Source organism: Portunus trituberculatus, chromosome 44 (assembly GCF_017591435.1).
Source record: "Portunus trituberculatus isolate SZX2019 chromosome 44, ASM1759143v1, whole genome shotgun sequence".
In the NCBI taxonomy this organism is placed as follows: Eukaryota; Metazoa; Arthropoda; class Malacostraca; order Decapoda; family Portunidae; genus Portunus; species Portunus trituberculatus.
Genome location: NC_059298.1, coordinates 5,768,054 through 5,785,553, shown reverse-complemented (window position 1 = coordinate 5,785,553; position 17,500 = coordinate 5,768,054). Strand labels below are relative to the sequence as shown.

Below are 17,500 nucleotides of genomic sequence, written 5' to 3'. Positions count from 1 at the left end.
GACCGACAACCAGACAGATGGACATACAAACAAACCTTTACAGTTCTCTATTTTCAGCATCCTCTCTCTCTCTCTCTCTCTCTCTCTCTCTCTCTCTCTCTCTCTCTCTATCTATCTATCTATCTATCTATCTCTCTCTCTCTCTCACTCTTTTCACGTCAACATAAATTCAAAACTTTTTCGCCTGTGCCGGCATATAACCCAGCCATCACTCCCAAGCATCACATATTAGCATAAGCGTTGTGTTGTGGGCCGGACATTACGTCGAAACCCAGCATTGCCAAAGAGCTCTTCCGCTCACAGCAAACGTCCAGAACTGTTGGAAAATGAGAGTGTTGGGCTCAATTATCCCCAGAACGCAAACATCTGACTCTGGGGGAGGATGAAGAGAGGCGGGGATCGGATGAGGGGGTTGGAATAGAGCGTGGAGTGAACGTGCGTAAGGCAGCTAGGAGGGGAAGTGAGATATGGGGAGGGAGGCGTGAAGTCAGCGAGGATGGAGGGCGGTGATATGGAAGGATTGAGGTGACGTGAAGGGAAGGAGGGGCGCACACATGAGTTGATAATAGTTACACGCAAATTTCATTATTATTTCAAATTCTCTGCGATATGTAAAATAACAAAACTGGGATTAAAAACTATAAACCCACGCAAAAACAAGAAGTGCACCAAAATAAACATTTTTTTTTTCCGTATGTCAAAGATAAACTGGCTGTATGATGAAAATATCCAACAGCCAAAATGTAACTTTTCTATACAAGGGGTAACATGAGATTTGTCAGAAATGTCAGCGAGCGGTCGACAGAAATGATCAGCGCAATGCCTGACACTCAAATATTCGACGTATCACGACCGATCTTCACCAAAACTTACGGGTGAACAGATTCAACACAAGCACAAAATCGTATTTATCAGAATCGGGTTCGTAGATGCCCTACCCACCCACCAACCGACTCCAACCTCAGCCTCGTCCTCGGGGGTAAACGGAAACGCAACAGAAATTAGTTCGAAGCCAGAAATCCCAAAATTTTCGCGCCAGCATAATAAAACGCCCAGCGACTGACGAAGCGAGGAGAGAGAACTAACAAGGTGTGTGTTATCATGTCGAAATGAGCTGCGCTGAACGAGAGGGAATGTTGCTGCCGCGGATTTCACTAGAAGCGCTCAAAATGCTGCAGTGGAGGCGTGAAGAGAGAGAGAGAGAGAGAGAGAGAGAGAGAGAGAGAGAGAGAGAGAGAGTGTGTGTGTGTGTGTGTGTGTGTGTGTGTGTGTGTAATTCACCTCGGTTGCCTGTTGGTCACCCAGCCAGTCTTCCTCATTACGGAGCGAGCTCAGAGCTCATAGACCGATCTTCGGGTAGGACTGAGACCACAACACACTCCATACACCGGGAAAACGAGGCCACAACCCCTCGAGTTACATCACGTACCTATTTACTGCTAGGTGAACAGGGCCACACATTAAGAGGCTTGCCCGTTTTGCCTCGCCGCACCGGGATTCGAACCCGGCCCTCTCGATTGTGAGTCGGGCGTGCTAATCACTACACTACTCGGTGTGTGTGTGTGTGTGTGTGTGTGTGTGTGTGTGTGTGTGTGTGTGTGTGTGTGTGTGTATCTAAGCCTGATCGTATAGTTGCCTTCATGCATGGGAACCGTGGCTGTGTTGAATTAAAAGAGGGTCGAAAGAAAGAACTGAATAAAATGACGAATATAATGGGAGAGGGGAGGAAGAAATAGATGGATGGAGATAGCAAGGGGAGGAAACAGATGGAGAGACGAGGACAAAATAGTAGCTGTGGACAGAGGAAGGTGCTGCAATGGCACAAGGAAGGATTAACACACGGCTAGTCACACTATCAGCTCCGTTACAGCGGGATTATACATCCTGGTGGCCGTCGTAATGAGTCCACTGTGTAAAGCTGAACACTTGATCCCCAGCTGTGTGTTTGGTGACCAAGCAGCCTCCAGCAGCCACCACGCCCCGCCCTCCCCTGACCCCAGGTGTCCTGAGCGCCTCGTTGTGTCGCCATGAATACAGCGTCAACTTGCAGCCTCTGTTATCACCTCGTTCGTCCACCGTCACTCCAGAGGCTATTGGTATAATGGGTTCCTCCGCAATACTTCGGAAAATGTTTTTTTTTTAATCTTTATATTACTTTAATTTATTTGAATTAATAGCATTGCGTGAAAAAATGTTGCAAGTTAATCTACTATGATTGCTTATCCTTTTTAAAGCAAGTTAATATATCCATCAACCTCACTTGTGATGCTAATCTAGCACGTGACATAAGCGCGCGTTGGTAAGCTCAGTAGTCCCTCCCTCCCCCGCCACTTCCCACTCACCATCACTGGCCTCCGGGGTGTACCATTATACAAAGTCACGCAAATGAGATGTGTCGGCACACCACCGCCTGCCTGAAATTTGACAACTGTTTTGGGTGTGGGGAGACGAAGCTTGACTAAATGTGGTGCTATGACCTCACTCGACACGGTTCGCGATAGACAAGATGTTTTCATTGACAGATTTCAAACACTGATAAAAAGTTACAGAAAGTTATAAAATTACTGTACAGATTAAACTGCTGTTACTTTTTGGTATATATCTTTCTTATCCTTTAAATCACTTCTCTCTCTCTCTCTCTCTCTCTCTCTCTCTCTCTCTCTCTCTCTCTCTCTCTCTCTCTCTCTCTCTCTGTGTGTGTGTGTGTGTGTGTGTGTGTGTGTGTGTGTGTGTGTGTGTGTGTGTGTGTGTGTGTGTGCGTTTGATTTGGGAATGGACACAAAAAGAACATAAAAGAAAAAGAAGGTAGTAACTGCTGGTCCCTACAAGGGTGTACGTGACAAGCTATGTAGTAGTACACAATCATATATTAAGAAATCCCTCGAGTAAAGATCCTACAAGAGGGGACAATCCATCGTCTATAAAAGTCATAGAAATGAAGTTGTGAAATATCGTAACTAAGTAAAAAACAGTTGAAAAAAAGTTAAAACGATGAATATGAAAGAAATGCTTTTTAGAGCATCATATCGCTTACGTATGAGACAATAAAGAAATAAATCAAGTCATATTATCAACATAAAAACGCATACATTATTATTATTGATTAATACTTCATCGTACGTTTTGATGAACATATCACTTCTTTAGACTTAGAAGATTCTCATATCCATAGAATTACAATGAATATTGTGGTATATATATATATATATATATATATATATATATATATATATATATATATATATATATATATATATATATATATATATATATATATATATATATATAAATTAAGTAGCTACTTATCAAGATGGTTTCAAGAACTCTCGTATTGATTGTACTGCACTGATGATGGCATCTATAACAAATATAACAAGCATTTAATCAACAAAGTTGCATCAGGACTCACGTGATAATAATACTGCACTGAATATTATGTTGTCTACAATACATACAACACGTACTTAATGAAAAAGGTATTTTCAAGTGATGTGTAGCAGGTTATGATCCCTGTTACATGCAGCACACGAGGGAGCGATCAGTCTTCCGTCAGGCAGCGCGAATTTTCTTATCACTCACGCAAAGAGGATTAGCGCACCAGGTGGGGATGTGAGTGTCTTAATGGGACTTTATCTCCCTTTGTTTGCGGATGAACATTTTCATCTCTTTGAAGAAACTGTGTTGTTGTTGCTGTTGTTGGTGGTGGTGCTGTCGACATTGTTGTTGTTGTTGTTGTTGTTGTTGTTGTTGATATAAGAATAATAAAGTGGTTAGTAGACAAGTGTCTTGAGTGTTGTTGTTATTTTACAACAACAATAACAACAACGAAAACTACTACTACTACTACTACTACTACTACTACTACTACTACTACTACTACTACAACTATTACTACTTCAACTGCTATTACTACTACTACATTTTATGGAAAAACTACTGTAGTACAACTATTTTTGTAATTTCATTTACTACTACTACTACTACTACTACTACTACTATTACCACTACTATTATGACTACATCTAAGATATCAGAAATGGTGTACGCCACTTCATCAATGGTAAATAAGGCAAGGAGAATAATTTTTTGAAACCATATTCCTGGTCGATCAAAGACACGGGTGCTAATTAATTCCCATCAACGAGGTAGCTGCGGCCCACGTACCTGGCGCTCCCTCACACCAGTAAAGACACCGGCGAGGCACACGAGATTTGCAGGACATTAATAAAAGAATCGCTAATGCCTGTGAGTGTTCCTGGCCCAGTAGAGGGATAAGACAGTGTGACAAGGGAAGACCACTAATACGGAGGGTAAAAGAATATAAAATACATACACCATAACTTGGACCACGGGAGTATAACCACCACCGCCACCACGTATAAATGGGAGATAATAATAGTGGAGAGATAGAGTGAGAGAAGGGGATCGCGTTTGTATGTTTGTGACTGATGGTCTGCTTCACCCTCGCCAGCATTACGCTCTGATCCCCCCAGTGACCGTCACACCCAAGCTTCCCCTCACAGAGACGATTATACAAAGACGCAAGAGAAAGCTCACTGATGCTACCAGTTGTGAATTCCTCGTGATCATGAGCCAGGAAACGTGAGGAGAAGGAAAGGTGAACACAAAGTACTTAAAGAAATTGATGGAAACATGCAGTTAACAAAGTTAAAAGGAATTCCACACGAAAATATAATGATAGGGGAAGATTACAGATATTCTATACAAAACAGCGCAATAGAGAAGCAAGATTAAAGGATGAATTATTTTATTATTCTATTGTATAAAAGGATATGGAAAACTAATACAATGGACCAATCGCCTGCTTTTAGAACTTGAGTAAACTCGGATCACTGCTTCTTCACATGTTTTTTCTTTTCAAAATTATGTTAGCGGATCAATCTTTATGGTTTATATTGGTTACAATGAGAGGGAAGTAAATGTTACGATTGAAAGCACTCTTCCTGCAAGTCTTGTCTCGGCGTAGTAATGACAGTTACCTTTGAACCCTGAACGCTTCCATTTCACCGATATCATCCCATTAACACTCCCTTGGTAACATTCTCCGTTTCTGACTCTCCGTACGAGTAAGGTCTCACTGCGTCCCTAAAGCCTTCCCAGCATCACCGCCCTCACCCTTCAAAGACTCCAGATAACCCGTCAACAAGGAAACAAGAGGGAATCACCTGTGTAGAGTGATGTCTATTGGAAACATAACAATGAAGGGGATCTGCACCAAGGACCAGGTTCGAACGCTTCGATTCATTAATTCGATTACTTATAATTACTTCTTGTTTTGCGTTCGACACTGATGTAACATACTTTTTGTATTGTACAGCTGAAAAAGGTTTAGACCAGGGGTTATCAGCCTTTATCTCGTTAAGAACCCCCTGAGTTATAAGACCATTTACCTGAACCCTCCAGTGATATGACATAGAACAAAATGTTAATTTAGTCACTGACACTAACTCAATATGCAATGGTACTGCAAAAAAAATATTATTAGATCAGCTATCTAAGTACCTCTGAAAATCTTCTTGTGAATCCCTGGGGATTAGCTAGCTTCAGATTGAGAACCCGTGGTTTAGACAAAACCTTCCAAATCCGCGTGAGCACAATACAACTTTTTCCACACAGCCGTGGAGGTGGAACACTTCATATGCGCCTCAGAAAGTAGTTATGTGTAGGCAAAGTTGCTTTATTGTCCGTAAGTATCATGTGCTCGTTCGTTATATCGAAAATACTGAACGATAAACATTTTATTAAGAGTATTTTGTTATGAAGCACATTTTATATGCAAGATATGTAAACGATAATAGAAATGTATTATTCCGCACAGACCCGTGACAGCAGCCGGTTACCCTCAGTGTTAAAATGGTAAACGTGTGTACTGTACGCATATTTAAATATTGGGAATTTATGGTACCTTTCTGCAACCAAAGCAGATTGGGTGTACATTTAGTTCTCTCTACCACCATAGTAAAGACATCCCGTCACTGGGCACTCAGCTGGTGCGATTGTGAGATGCCAGCAGTCGCCAGATCTTACCCAGATATACACTGTTGCCAATGTAGCGAAAGAACTCTCCTCCCATCCCCCCCACCTCTCTCTCTCTCTCTCTCTCTCTCTCTCTCTCTCTCTCTCATGTTTTTATTGATATTTTCTTTACAATTCAGACAAAGTCAATGAAACAATCTCTCTCTCTCTCTCTCTCTCTCTCTCTCTCTCTCTCTCTCTCTCTCTCGGTATTTTCTTTATAATTCAAATAATGTCAATGAGAGAGAGAGAGAGAGAGAGAGAGAGAGAGAGAGTGTGTGTGTGTGTGTGTGTGATATGTTGGGGGTAGTAGGTGGAGAGTTATTTCGCTGGGTTGGCAACATTGTATATGTATATCTGGCTACTGGCTAGGGTCTGGAGACTGCTAGCATCCTATAACCACGCCAACTAAGAGCCCAATGACGACCGACGGGATGTCTATACTAAGGTAGTGCTGAGTTCTCAAGATCGCATTGTGTTTTACTGAAAATCAGTCGAGTGCTGAACAATGACTCGGAACCCTTTGAGGATGAGGAAGAAAAGGTCGACCTATTGGCAATCACACCTTGGACGTTCCACTTCCTATAAGGTATGCATTTAGTTTAGGTTAGGTTATTATTTTTAGAGCAGGGGAGGTGTCCTATGTACACGTGAGTTTCGTACTATGTTACGCGGATATGATATAAAGCTTAACCCAAATAAGTATCAATATCTTCATAATTAATCATATTCAATATTGTCATTCACGCAACGTAGGTTGCGTGAATATATTTGAACAAACCTTACCTATTTTGATAAATACTAAGACTAGCCTCGCGGCTCTATTTCCTATTGTTATCGGCTCTTATTTATATACCCCCATTAATCTTGGGGAGCTGGCGGAAAAGCAGGGTTTTCGGTTGGGGAAAGATTGAATATGGTATCAACTCCGCCGCAAGTCAATGTGTCTCAAAAGTTGGAAGAGATCGACATGATACCGTTAGAAATGGTTAGGTTATAGTGACACCACTCTTAAACTAAGTTTTACGTTTGGTTTAGTCTGGGATTTCCCTGAGTGCTATGTTAAGCTTCGCCGCGCCCTGACTTGATTAGTTCGTGTGTGTGCTTTTGAACACTACATCGTTATAAATTTTATGGAATGATATAAAGAATGACCATGTGTTTCCATCTCTCTCTCTCTCTCTCTCTCTCTCTCTCTCTCTCTCTCTCTCTCTCTCTCTCTCTCTCTCTCTCTCTCATATTTTTATAGGAAATGTTACTCACTATTTCAGCATGATTTTTTTTTTATTGTGTGGATTTCCTTTATGAAAATAACGTTTTCATTGAAATCATAAAAAAAAAGTCTGCTAATTTTCCTTTCTTCCGTTTTTTGAGAAATTTTGGATGGGTGTTTTCTCATTATTTCTTGCTTCTTTGAGTATTGCGTCAATCCTGTTGTTGCTAAGGTTTGTTGTTGCAATTGTTCAACCAATTATCTTTTGAAAACATCTAAACTTCCTCCTTATTCGTTTTTTTTTTTTTTCAAGAAATATTCGCTGACATTAAAGGCAATTTATTTAGTTTGTCTCCGTAAATGAGAGCGAGTTGCTGAAGTTTTCACTGTGACCGCGTCTACACGACAAGTGAGCGGCAGAAGCACGTGATGCATCGAAGGTCACAAAGTGAGGTGACAAGTTACTCGTGAGGCGTGGGTGTTGTCACTAGCACATGTAACAAATGTATTTTTATTATTAATATAGCAGGTATTCTACTGATATTCCTTCCAATTCTGTTAATACACAATTGTTTCACTTTATCCATCTTAGAATTATATAGAAATCCTGCTAAAACTATTTTTTTCTTTTTCCTGCAACGTTGTAATTTAAGTATGCCACCTTTCGTTGTTGTTGTACAAGTACTTTACACATATCATGACTGTTTTCCTTACGTGTAGTAGAAATCACTACCTTAAATTGCAGAGATGCTCGTGCTCACACAAACACACATACACACACACACACACACACACACGGTAGCTCAGTGGTTAGAGCGCTGGCTTCACAAGCCAGAGGACCGCGGTTCGATTCCCCGGCCGGGTGGAGATATTTGGGTGTGTCTCCTTTCACGTGTAGCCCCTGTTCACCTAGCAGTGAGTAGGTACGGGATGTAAATCGAGGAGTTGTGACCTTGTTGTCCCGGTGTGTGGTGTGTGCCTGGTCTCAGGCCTATCCGAAGATCGGAAATAATGAGCTCTGAGCTCGTTCCGTAGGGTAACGTCTGGCTGTCTCGTCAGAGACTGCAGCAGATCAAACAGTGAAACACCGGCCAGCCCACGGTTTCTCTCTCTCTCTCTCTCTCTCTCTCTCTCTCTCTCTCATATAAGCACACAGATCCACACAATAAGAGAGAGAGAGAGAGAGAGAGAGAGGGAGAGGGAGAGAGACTGTATGTGTACCGTCTCAGGCAGGGGAATACCTGACTGACCCCACCCAAAACTTGTGTTTGTGTGATAGCACAGTGCAAGGTGTGTGGTCGAAGCTCCCAGTCTTAGGTTAGATTAGGTTTTTGTCCTTACCGGAGAATTCAGGGCTTCAGAAGCTTTCCCTATTAGGTTAGAAACTAGGGTTAGTGTCTTGATTAAGGGGAAGGGGATCTTTGTGGTTTGCGTTGTGGTTTTTAGCTTCCTTGGATATATTTAAGGAATTCTTGAGGCGTTAAAGGGATCTAACTGTGTTAAGGGAGCCAAGCCATATAATGGGATTCTATATTTCTTTCAAGATATTCTTCCTGTGTATTAATAAGGGATATGTGGTGTGTGTGTGTGTGTGTGTGTGTGTGTGTGTGTGTGTGTGTGTGTGTCTTGCTGTGTGGTAGGTGGCCTTTCTGCTATTAAGGGTGCCTTGTATTAATAAAAGAACATGAGAAGATGAAGGAAGCTGCAAGACGCCGCTAGGCACTTGGCGGTCTCCGTAAGAACATATTTCCATCTATCATCCCGGTCCATATATGTATAGTCGTGTTTTAAAGCTCTCTTTTGACTTAGCACTAACAACCTAATTATTGAAACCGTTCAATTCATCAACCACTCTATCCGAGTACCAGTTTTTTTTCCCATTTCTTTCGTAAACCTAAATTTTTCGAACTCGAACTCATTAATCGTAGTTCTATCTTGACTATTGATCTTAAACACTTTGCTCATGCCCCGTTTATTATCTCTATACCACCTAAATACTTTTCTATCAGGCCCTCTCTTAACCTACGGATCTCTCAGGAATGCAATTTTATCAGCTTCAAACTTGCTTCGAAAAGAATATCCCTCATCACCTGTATCCATTTAGTCCAAAACCAAGAACCCCCGGTCATCAGATATCGAACAGTGACTGACACTAACTTAGTATGCAATAGTACTGCAAAGGATACTATTAGATCAACCCATCTACCGAAAACCACAGTATTCTGACATCGAACATAATGTTAATTTAGTGACTGACACTAACTCAATATGCAATGGTACTGCAAAGGATATTATTAGATTAACCAAGTACACCTGGAAATCTTGTAAACCCCAGGTTTAGAACCCTTGTTTTAGTACTACATTCGCCTTTGCACTGATTTTAATAGATCTAGATCCTTTACTATAATGTGGGGACTAGAACTGTATAGCATAATCTAGCTGCGGTCTGATCAACGCCGAATATGAATTTAATTAATGTTACTTCGGGACTTCTGATTTTAACACTCCTAAAATTAATCTTAATTAACTATTTGCTCTATTTCTAGCCTCTTTGCATTATTTTCTCAGGCCAAAGTCGATGACTACAACTTCTAAATTTTTATCCTATCCTAAACTTTTTTTTTTCTATGTTATGGCCTATTGCGCCTGTAGGCATACTTGAGGAGTATATGTGGTAAGTGTTGTTCAACTTTCGCCCATTAGTGGCGCAGGCAAATTTATTTAGAGTAGTTCTCATATTAGGGCCCATATCACGACCCAAGCGCATCTTTGGTGTGACCACCTAGAACCTGGGTATCATGGTGACATGTAAGCAACTTTAAACCACTCGACAAATGGCATAGCTTCAAAGCGGTATATGGTGGGATTCAAACCTATGCGTGGACGTCTGGCCGATCCCACGCTCACCACCTTATTCACTACGCCACCACCTCCCTCGTTGTTCATTACTTTCCTATCATGTGGATTTCCTCTACATACACCAAGAGTGGAAATATTATTTAGATAGTAACGTAGGAAAACATCGAACACTATACTAATACACATATTTTACACTCACATACAAACAGTAAGCGTCCTGGTACTGAACGGGTCAAGGAAGTCTTGGTGCATGTTAAGAGAGTTTTGGCGTGTGTCCTTTGGTGGTGTTAAGGGAGTCTTGCTGGTGTTAACTATTAAGGGAGTCTTGCTGATGTTAAGAGAATCTTGCTGGTGTTAGAAGAGTCTTGCTGGAGTTAAGGGAGTCTTGCTGGTGTTAAGGCAGTATTGCTGGTGTTAAGGGAGTCTTATTTAATGGACCTTTAGTATATTTGATGCGAGAAACTAATATGTATTTAGAAGCAGTGTCACGTATCTCTGAACTATAATTGATAAGTGAGACAAAGCATGGGAACTTCATTTGTGCCAAGCTCAAGAAGCAATATTAGCACACGAGCTGGAAGTCTTCGTCATTATATATATATCTATTTAGTTTCAGCATCATCGCACTCCCCGTGTGCTTCTGTTTTGCTCCTCCATCATTTCATTATGTCTTAATTTTTTTTTCATATTTTCATGGATCTCTGTACTGTAAAATGCTGTAGTTCATTTGTTTATTAGTATATTTATTTGCGCTGATTTTTTTACACAACACCGTTTTCCCTTCCCTTCCCTCTACATTATATCAATTTGTCTTTCACTATTTATGTATTCATTATTATTGTTATTTTGTGTTTATTTGGGGTTTTCTGCTTAAGTACTATTGGTCTGTCCGTTTCCTGTTAGTTTATTGCGTGTCCTTCTCTCTCTCTCTCTCTCTCTCTCTCTCTCTCTCTCTCTCTCTCTCTCTCTCTCTCCACCCTCCTCCTCCCCCAAACGCTGCATTCCCTACTTTGAACTAGTCAATGCACCACACATTTTTTTTCTCAGAACGAACAAGCCTCCTCTGTACATACTGTAGGTTGACGACATCCAAAGACTGGAGAAAACTTGAGTAACAATTATGATCTTAAGAACTGATATCAATGAAGTGCTGAAGGAATGATCATTTTGCATTTGCCCAGTAATTTCCTTTGACTACATTTATATGATTTTTTTTACAGTGGAATTTTGCTTGTACATATTTTTCCGATAAAATTATACTAACTCATAGCGGGGAATGCAACGCGGAGAGAGAGAGAGAGAGAGAGAGAGAGAGAGAGAGAGAGAGAGAGAGAGAGAGAGAGAGAGAGAGAGAGAGAGAGAGACGGACACGCACAAAAAGTTAACAGGAACAAATAAATAGTAAGCAGACAACCCAAAATAAATACACACGCACACACACACACACACACACACACACACACACACACACACACACACACACACACACACACACACACACTCACTCACACTGAAATGGTTAAAAAAAATAATAAATAGATAAACAGAAAAAGGGAAATTGACAAAATGTAAAGGGAAGGGGAGGGAAAGCGGTGTTCTCTGTCAAAAAAGCTGTACAAATAAATATGATAATAAATAGGATTACAATTGCAGCGCCTTAAGTTGTGTGTGTGTGTGTGTGTGTGTGTGTGTGTGTGTGTGTGTGTGTGTGTGCGTGTGTGTATGTGTACGCTTGGTGCGGTCAGGTGTCTAATTCACTATATACTCACCAGCTAAGGAGGCGAGGGTCACCAGAAGGATGTTGGCAGGCAGCACCGCGGGAAGGTGGGTCATGGCGATTCCTGCTACGTGCAAAGTTGCCTCGTCTTGATATGACCTTTAGAGATATGCACCTGGAGTCAGCGGCCGCCACGCCAAATACCCCTTAGGTGGAGTCCGGTGAGGTGAGCGGCAGTGGGGAGCATCGTGGCAGTGTAGGGAGGTGGTGTTTGTGTGGGTGTTCGCCTCTCGTTCAAGAAGCAGAAGCAGAGACAATCATTGATCTCGAGATGGTGAAAGTGCTTGACGATTCTTGTCTGTTGTGAATGTTTCCCGAGTTACTCAGTCTGAAAAGGAAACATTGGTTATTTAGTTTTCCCCCTTCAACCCGCCGTACAGAGCTAGACACGTCATGAACACACTGGAGTGGAGAGAAATACTTGGCAGCTCGTCAGAGAAATAGGAAAACTGGTTGTGCAGCGATCACATGCCGGAAATTTAATTATTCCCCTCGTCGGCCTGGGAACCTGCCCGCCCGTCAATTCCTCATTGCCACGTTATTTGATTTTCCCCTCGCCTACTCCTCTGCCCTTCTGGGAGCGCATCCTCCTATGATGTACACACTCTACCCCGGTCTAACGTAATTAGTTAATATAGGCCGCTGTTGTGGCAGAGATGAGAGACATCAAACACTTAACTGCTGTAACCTAAACCTGAACCAAGTAAAATACGATATCGGCAAGCAAGCATGACTGTTATTCTGAGTTCTGAGATTGTTCTTGAGGTGAATAGCACGAATGTGTGTGTGTGTGTGTGTGTGTGTGTGTGTGTGTGTGTGTGTGTGTGTGTGTGTGTGTGTGTGTGTGTGAGATTATACATTCCTTTTTATTGTAAACACACAGGAACCTCAATTTTGGATAACTCAACATACTGGTGAGGCATAGGAGAAGAAATTGCATCTCAAGTCGTGGCAGAGGATCCCAGATGGCTTCCAATCAAAACATCCTTAGCTCCTTCCTTCATGTCTCTCCTTTTGGGTTTATTTTACTTTCTCTTCTCTGATCCACCCCTTTTCCTTTATGGTTGTTTTCTTGACACACCTTTCTTTTGCTGTGTTTCTTTTTCTATATAAATTTTGATAAGATTATTATTTTCCTTTTCGCTTACTCTCCGCCTTGCATATACACATTAACTCAGCCATGTTTCCCTTCCTATTCGTCAGTTTTAGAAATTATATACTTTCATGTTTCCATTTTTTAAGAACGTGTTTCTCTCCTGTCAGCAAAGATGTATGCATCTAGACGTAGCCACTATAGTTATTGAAATCCTGCTGGAGTGTTGCCACGCGCGCAGGTGAGCTGGGCAGGACAGGCGTGAGGATGCTGTTTCTTCTTTCAATGTCTCTTATTCTTTTTCCCTTACTATCATGCGATCTGTTTATATTTCCAGCCTTACAACTTCTCATACCCCATCCCTATTCACATTTTTACTTCTTCCCATCTCCTCTTCATCCTATTTTTCTTGTTCTCCAGTCATCATTGCAGCTCCCATCACTCTCATGACAAGGGACCGCATTCAAGTATTTTATGGGCTTAGATCGGCTTTCTTTAATATGGTCAAATTACCGGAGTTTACAAAGGTTCTTTTCATTACTCTAGTGATTTAATTATGAATTAAACATTGATAAGAGGTACATCTATTGGAACCTGAATAATAATTTGTGTAGCCTTTAATTCGTAAAAGAGAACAAAGAGCTTCAAAACAATCCCAGAAAGGTTTATAGCTTTTGTAGTGACGTAAGAATAAATCGAACTTGCCTGGAGCCTCGAATTGTTTGTGTCTGTTCCACAATGTATCTTTTGTTTTGTTACAATTACAGTGGTACTTCGGAATCTAAACTTAATTCGTTCAACAAGGCTGTTCGGATTATGAAAAGTTTTGATTCTGAGATTATTTTTCACATATGAAATTATGGAAAGTGAAATAATACGCTATTTGAATTAGAAAACTCATTTTAAAGACACTATTAACTGCAAATACAAAGGGTAAGATAAAGAGAACGATAGACAAATAACCTAAATATCAAGTAATAATAAAAAAAGAAACATTAACGGTACAAGAGTAAACTATTGACGAACCGAACGAGCATTGTTCGAAGACGCAAGTCGAACAGGTAGGAGAGACCGTAAACAAACCTGAACGCTCCGTTAGTGTTCGTTTTCTGAAACTTTTGATTTCACATCAAAATTGCCTCGAAATTTTTTTTCGAAAAATAGTGTTTGGAGTCCGGGATGAACCCTAGCCACGAGTGACTAGACTTAACGGCACTACTAACTTGCGCTGAGCCCTTTTCTTTTATTACTGCCTGCATTATCTTCACCATCCTGTCACGCATATCTTCCATTACGTCTCTCCGCGTCATCCGCCCTCATCATCCATTCTGTCTTATCATTATTTCCCAAACCGCCTACATTCCTCTCACACTCAGACGACTGATGACGTGTAAATATATTTCAATAGCGTTCCTCGACACGCACTACCTAGCAGTGAAAAGATCTTGGGATTTCTAACCTTAGAGGCTTGGTACGTAATTTTCACAGAAATTGATAGTTTAACATTTAAGCACAAAATTTAAAAAGAATCCGCTTTTATTATATTTAGGTAGATTCTATGTAGTAAGATGACGGGAAAAAAATCCTGCAACTATTCTTTGTCTTGCAACTTTATAAGATAAATACACCAGAGGAGTTTCCTCATACTACAGTAACAGAATATATAAGGTAGAGTAAGGGATAATTCGTCAGCTGGCTTGCTTTGTAGGAAATGAAAGTTGGAAATCCGCATGTAAACTATACTTTAATTACGGTTTATGCATTGTATAGATTGGTCAGTGATATCATGAATGTGTAAATCATGTGCTTCGGGTACTGGGAAAGGAAGGAAGCATTAAATAACTTTTTCGTTGTTTGTTATTCAATTTTAATCGTTTATATTATCTATAAGCCCTTTGTATACCTATAAAACATGTGAAATATGCATATATTCTAGAAATTTAAATGATCTTGATAGACCCAGAATCATTTTGAGTTCATTTGAGAAACTAGTGTCATAAAGAGTTGGAATAGCGAAAGTGGCTCACCCTTTCTGCGCCACTCTACTCTCACTCATTCAACTGCACTTTAATTGTGGTCATATGATTTAGCGTTGGTAATAGTTGCGGATAAACTTGCTTATTTATAGTGTCTTTTACGTTATATTAACATCACGTATATGGTAACATTAAACATAATGATAAAAGAAGAAATATTAATAGTATGAGTGCCAGTGCCAAATATATGGTAGAATTAATGAAAGAACAGGAAAGAGGAACATGTATCCTGCCAATATTTACCTCCGCGGTAACATTCAGGCGGATCAACATTTAAGCTGATGTAAGAGCGAGAAACTGTCAAAGTAATGGACTGTAAGTGAAGTGTGTAGAAAGCAGTACCGTGCAGCATAAATGAAGTGAAGGCAGGAAGAAATAAGATAGAATGTAGGAGGAGAACGTTATAGAAAGTGATGGAGGTTTCAACATGGCGTAGATGATGACGTTGATATGCCACATGCTGTATTTTTAAAAAGTATAAAAATCCACTTCATCCATAGCCTATCAATTTCTCTGTTTAATTGTTTATCTACCGCATATTCATACTAACTTACATAATTGTATAGTTGCTTCATAAAACAAAACTCATGAGACATGCGAAGTGAACCATAATCAATAGAAGTAAAAGTCGGTATATTTTAGGAGAGTTATGGCTTCGCTACCACGTTAGAATGTCAGGGTGAACCTTTGCAGAAGGGAGGGTTTGTCCCTGCCGCGTCCTGCTGGTGTGGTGCTTGTGTCCCGCGAGATCCTCATGCCCTGTGTAACATAGCCGTAACACGCCTCCCTTTATGGCAGTGTGAGGATAAGCACGGTCTGACGGATGTGGGAACCACAATAAGAATAATTTACATTTACATTTAAAAGCTTTTTAAAACACGCGCTAAACATTCTTAAATTACAAGTAAACAGAGAAGCAACGAAAAGAATATAAACCACCGAAAAGTCTTACTCGCACACACGCAAATATAAGCATGTGCATTTCTAAATTACAACGAAAATTAACTTATTCCAGATCTTTGAACTACAAAGTCCTGATGTTTGTGTAAGCCAGAAACCTGAATACTTTGTTGCATTTTCTTAAGCCCTCCTTTACCGTGCAGGTACAGGATTCGGGGTCGTTTCTTCAAGCTTCGGGAACACAGACATCTTTCTTCCTTCTCCCTCGTAAGTATTGCAGCCTCACGAGACGGCCGGCAACCAGTTGTGAAAGTTTTATCTTGTAGGGTGCATAACATGACGCTGCCCTCACCTTCACCTTCACCTTTACTGTCAAACCTATCTTACTTTATATCAAATTGTGTACTTTATCGCAAACCGCCTGTTAAGGCCCAGTCGATCTACAACTGTTCATTCATCTTCCTTTGTATTCCCTTGCGCTCTACATTGCTGCTTTAATTTTCAAAGGTGCTGAAAAGAAATAGTCGATGCGACCGCTCAGCTTATGTAACTTATTTAACGCTAAGTATTCTATTTTTTGTTTTTTTCTCTGCCTATATTGTGGAAACTTTTGTGTATCTTCATTCTTGCGTGCAACATTATTGAGACAAAAACACTGTGATCCAAGAAAAAAATATCTACTTGTTTTTATCTTTATATTTACTCAAGTCTCTTTTGCACCTTAATCCGCAGAGGTAACGCACCAACAATTATACCCAGCTATTCTTTAGATGGATTAGAAGTGTTAGTAACATAAAAAAAAGTAAATAATGTTATTCATTGACTCTGTCGGAGGATTGGTGAATCGGTACTCTTTATATATTCCGATCAAGCAAGTTCCACTCAAGAAGATTCTATCATGAAAATTCTACTCAAAACAACTCCCACCATTTTTTCTTTTCTTATTTTTCAAATTCCCGTAGCGCAACATAATCTAAAATAATCCATCGTGTGAGAAATTTCTTAGTGCGAAGGAAAGTCTTAGAGGTGGAAACTAATCTTGGGGAAACTGAAGGTATCATTCTATACAAGTAACAATAAAAAAAACTGTTATCTGTTTCTCTTGACAGATTTTTACCGTGTGCGTATGAGAGAGAGAGAGAGAGAGAGAGAGAGAGAGAGAGAGAGAGAGAGAGAGAGAGAGAGAGAGCCATTCTGTGGCCCAAGGAGTGTAGTAGGCAATTTCAAGTTCAGGCCTTGTCAAAAGTTGTTTCCAAAATATTACGTACACTTTCTGAGGTGGGGCGAGAGAGAGCAGGATGCCACCACGAACCTCGGCGACATTGCCACCAGTATGGACTATCGCTTACCATCCTGGTGACCGAATAGAACTTATCTGATAGATTATTGTAAGCCAAAATTACCTGAAATTATAATAGACTCTATTAACCCCTTCACTTCCATTTGTAATTTTTTTTTCTTATCTGCTAGCCTTTTTTAGATACCTTTTCTTATTTCCATTGTATTTGCCAAAACTAGGATTTTTTTATTCTTTTTTTTCTTGTAGATGGTTATAAATATTTCATTAATTACTTCACATGTTGTGC

The 17,500-nt window shown here is 40.4% G+C and overlaps 1 protein-coding gene across 1 annotated transcript in view; it reads right to left on the bottom strand.

Annotated features, from left to right (window-relative positions):
- LOC123518612 (lachesin-like) overlaps positions 1 to 17,500 on the bottom strand; it is a 44,979-nt gene that overhangs the window by 17,027 nt on the left and 10,452 nt on the right. The window contains exon 2 of the mRNA XM_045279509.1: positions 11,878 to 12,213. Coding sequence (XP_045135444.1) covers positions 11,878 to 11,941 — 64 coding nt within the window. The 5' untranslated portion in view covers positions 11,942 to 12,213. The remainder of the gene's footprint in view (positions 1 to 11,877; positions 12,214 to 17,500) is intronic.